A 2293-nucleotide genomic window follows, 5' to 3' on the forward strand; every position below is an offset into this window, starting at 1 on the left:
CCTGGCCAGAAGCCACCTTTCATTGTGTCTGTACCGCTCCGGCTCCTACTGTACGGCACAGCAGCCACTATCGGGGATAATGAAACTGCCCTTGGGGCTGGCAACATGGGCTTTGAAGCAAACAAGGGCTTGTTGGTGGGACACCTTCTGCCCTCTAGTTTGAAGCTCTCCTGGGGCATTCTAACCTCACCTTTCCATGGAAGGGAGAGACTCCGCCTCTCACTCCCCTCACCCTCAACCCTGGGGTCACCCATTTTTACCCCCGTGGTGTCCCATTGGGATTACAGATGGATCTGCTCAGCCTCCTGCCCTTGGATTTTCTCTATTTGAAAGTCGGCGTGAACCCCCTCCTCCGCCTGCCCCGCTGTTTAAAGGTAGGACTGCTGGGCCCCCCACCCCAGGCCTTCAGCTCATCTCTGCTCTGCACCAGCACTGGCATCTTCCTGTCTCTCCCCAGCAGCACTGGGGAGGGGAGCGTCCTTGAGGGATGGCCCGAGGGGAGATGCATTTATTCCATGTGTGTCTCAGTGGAAAGTTCATTACAATTGCTAGTGCTTGGTGGTACTGCATGTTAGGTAGTGTTATTGCCAGCATTTTGCAAATGAAGGGACTGGGGCACAGAGAGATTAAGTAATTGGCCCAAAGTCACAGAGCCAGGAGGGAGTGGAGCCTGAATTCGAATGCAGGTCATCTGACTCCACTGTTTCTGCTCTCAGTGATTATAGACACTCTCAAGAGGGGGGTTTCTGCTTTATGATGGTCTCTGTCTAAAAAATGGGGGCATTGGTGCTTGGAGAGGCTGGGGCACTTGCCCTAGATCGCAGGAGCAAGGAAGTGCCAGGGATGGATTTGAATGCACAGCCAGACACCCGTTTCATCATTGGCCAGGCCTCAGTGTCATTCCAGTCGTTCCTTCTGCCACTCACTGGGCAGAGCCAAAGTCTCCAGGATGGTCTGGCTGCCACAGCTGGCCATGGTCCTGTCATGTGACCAGGGTGGATAGCCACTCAGAACATTCAGGATCCCCCAAATGGATTTTGGTAGCCAACCAATCACATTCATCTCTCTCCTGAAATGATGCTTGGTGCCTTTTTCTGAAAACAGTACTGAAGGAATTTACAAAAAAAGCAAATGCAATCACATGAACAACTCAGAGAAACAGGGCAGAGAAAACTAGGGGGCATACAAGTGCCCTGATGAAAAGAAAGCACACCTATGTGGAATCAAGCATGGAAACTGCCTCTGAGCTTCCTGGCTGCCAAGAGGAAGAGGGAAAGTGGAATTGGCAGCATTCTTATTTGACACATACCAGCCTCCCAGGGACTGCAGAGGTTGCTTTAGAGCCAAACATCAGAGTGAGGAACATTGGGTCCACAGGCCAAGTTTCACCCCAGATATAGAGGTGAGATCCAATCTTGGTTCACATGGTGGCTCAGTGAGGGGGCATAACTCACAGGCCTACCATTGAACACCCCTCAGTGGACAAAACTCTTTGAGTGAGCCATCCAAGCCCCTGTTCTTTCTGCCTCCAGTTTAAACTGTGGCTGGAATTAGAATGAACACATGGATGATAACTGGAATATCCCTTAGGGAATCTTCACAAATACTGTTTTCAAATATCAAAACATAAATGCAAAGATCTAGAGGTGGTATAGCATAAGGAGAGAGCTTGCAGCATTGAGTCTGGCCTGGGTTTGAATGCTGACTCTCTCACATACCAGCTGTGTGCTTTGGACAAGTTATTGGACTTCCCTGAGCAGTAACTTCTGTCAAAGGAGAATGATAATACATCCTTCATATGTAAATAAGGAATAAGGTAATATATATAAATGTATGTGCTGGCTGGGTGCAGTGGCTCATGCTTGTAATATCAGCACTTTAGGAGGCTGAGGCAGGAGGATCACTTGAGCCTAGAAAATTGAGACCATCCTGGGTAACACAGTGAGACCCTGTCTCTACAAAAAATTTAAAAATTACACAAGAGTGGTGATGTGTGCCCTGTAGTCCCAGCTACTTAGGAGCTGGGAGGCTGAGGCTGAAAAATTGCTTAAGCCCAGAAGTTCGAGGCTGCAGTTATCTATGATCACACCACTGCACTCCAGCCTGAATGACAGTAAAACTCTGTCTCTAAAAATAAAGAAATAAAAAAGGCATATGCCAGTCATATAGTAGGTGCTCAATAAAGAAAAGTAGTTATTGACCGGGCGCGGTGGCTCAAGCCTGTAATCCCAGCACTTTGGGAGGCCGAGACGGGCGGATCACGAGGTCAGGAGTTCGAGACCATCCTGGCTAA

The 2293-nt window shown here is 49.1% G+C and overlaps 1 protein-coding gene across 1 annotated transcript in view; it reads left to right on the forward strand.

The window, feature by feature from the left end:
* Positions 1-2293, forward strand: part of CNGB1 (cyclic nucleotide gated channel beta 1) — a 111862-nt gene that overhangs the window by 71302 nt on the left and 38267 nt on the right. The window contains exons 22-23 of the mRNA XM_011938876.1: positions 10-135; positions 288-445. Coding sequence (XP_011794266.1) covers positions 10-135; positions 288-445 — 284 coding nt within the window. The remainder of the gene's footprint in view (positions 1-9; positions 136-287; positions 446-2293) is intronic.

This window comes from Colobus angolensis, unplaced genomic scaffold (assembly GCF_000951035.1).
Source record: "Colobus angolensis palliatus isolate OR3802 unplaced genomic scaffold, Cang.pa_1.0 Scaffold178, whole genome shotgun sequence".
Lineage (NCBI taxonomy): Eukaryota > Metazoa > Chordata > Mammalia > Primates > Cercopithecidae > Colobus > Colobus angolensis.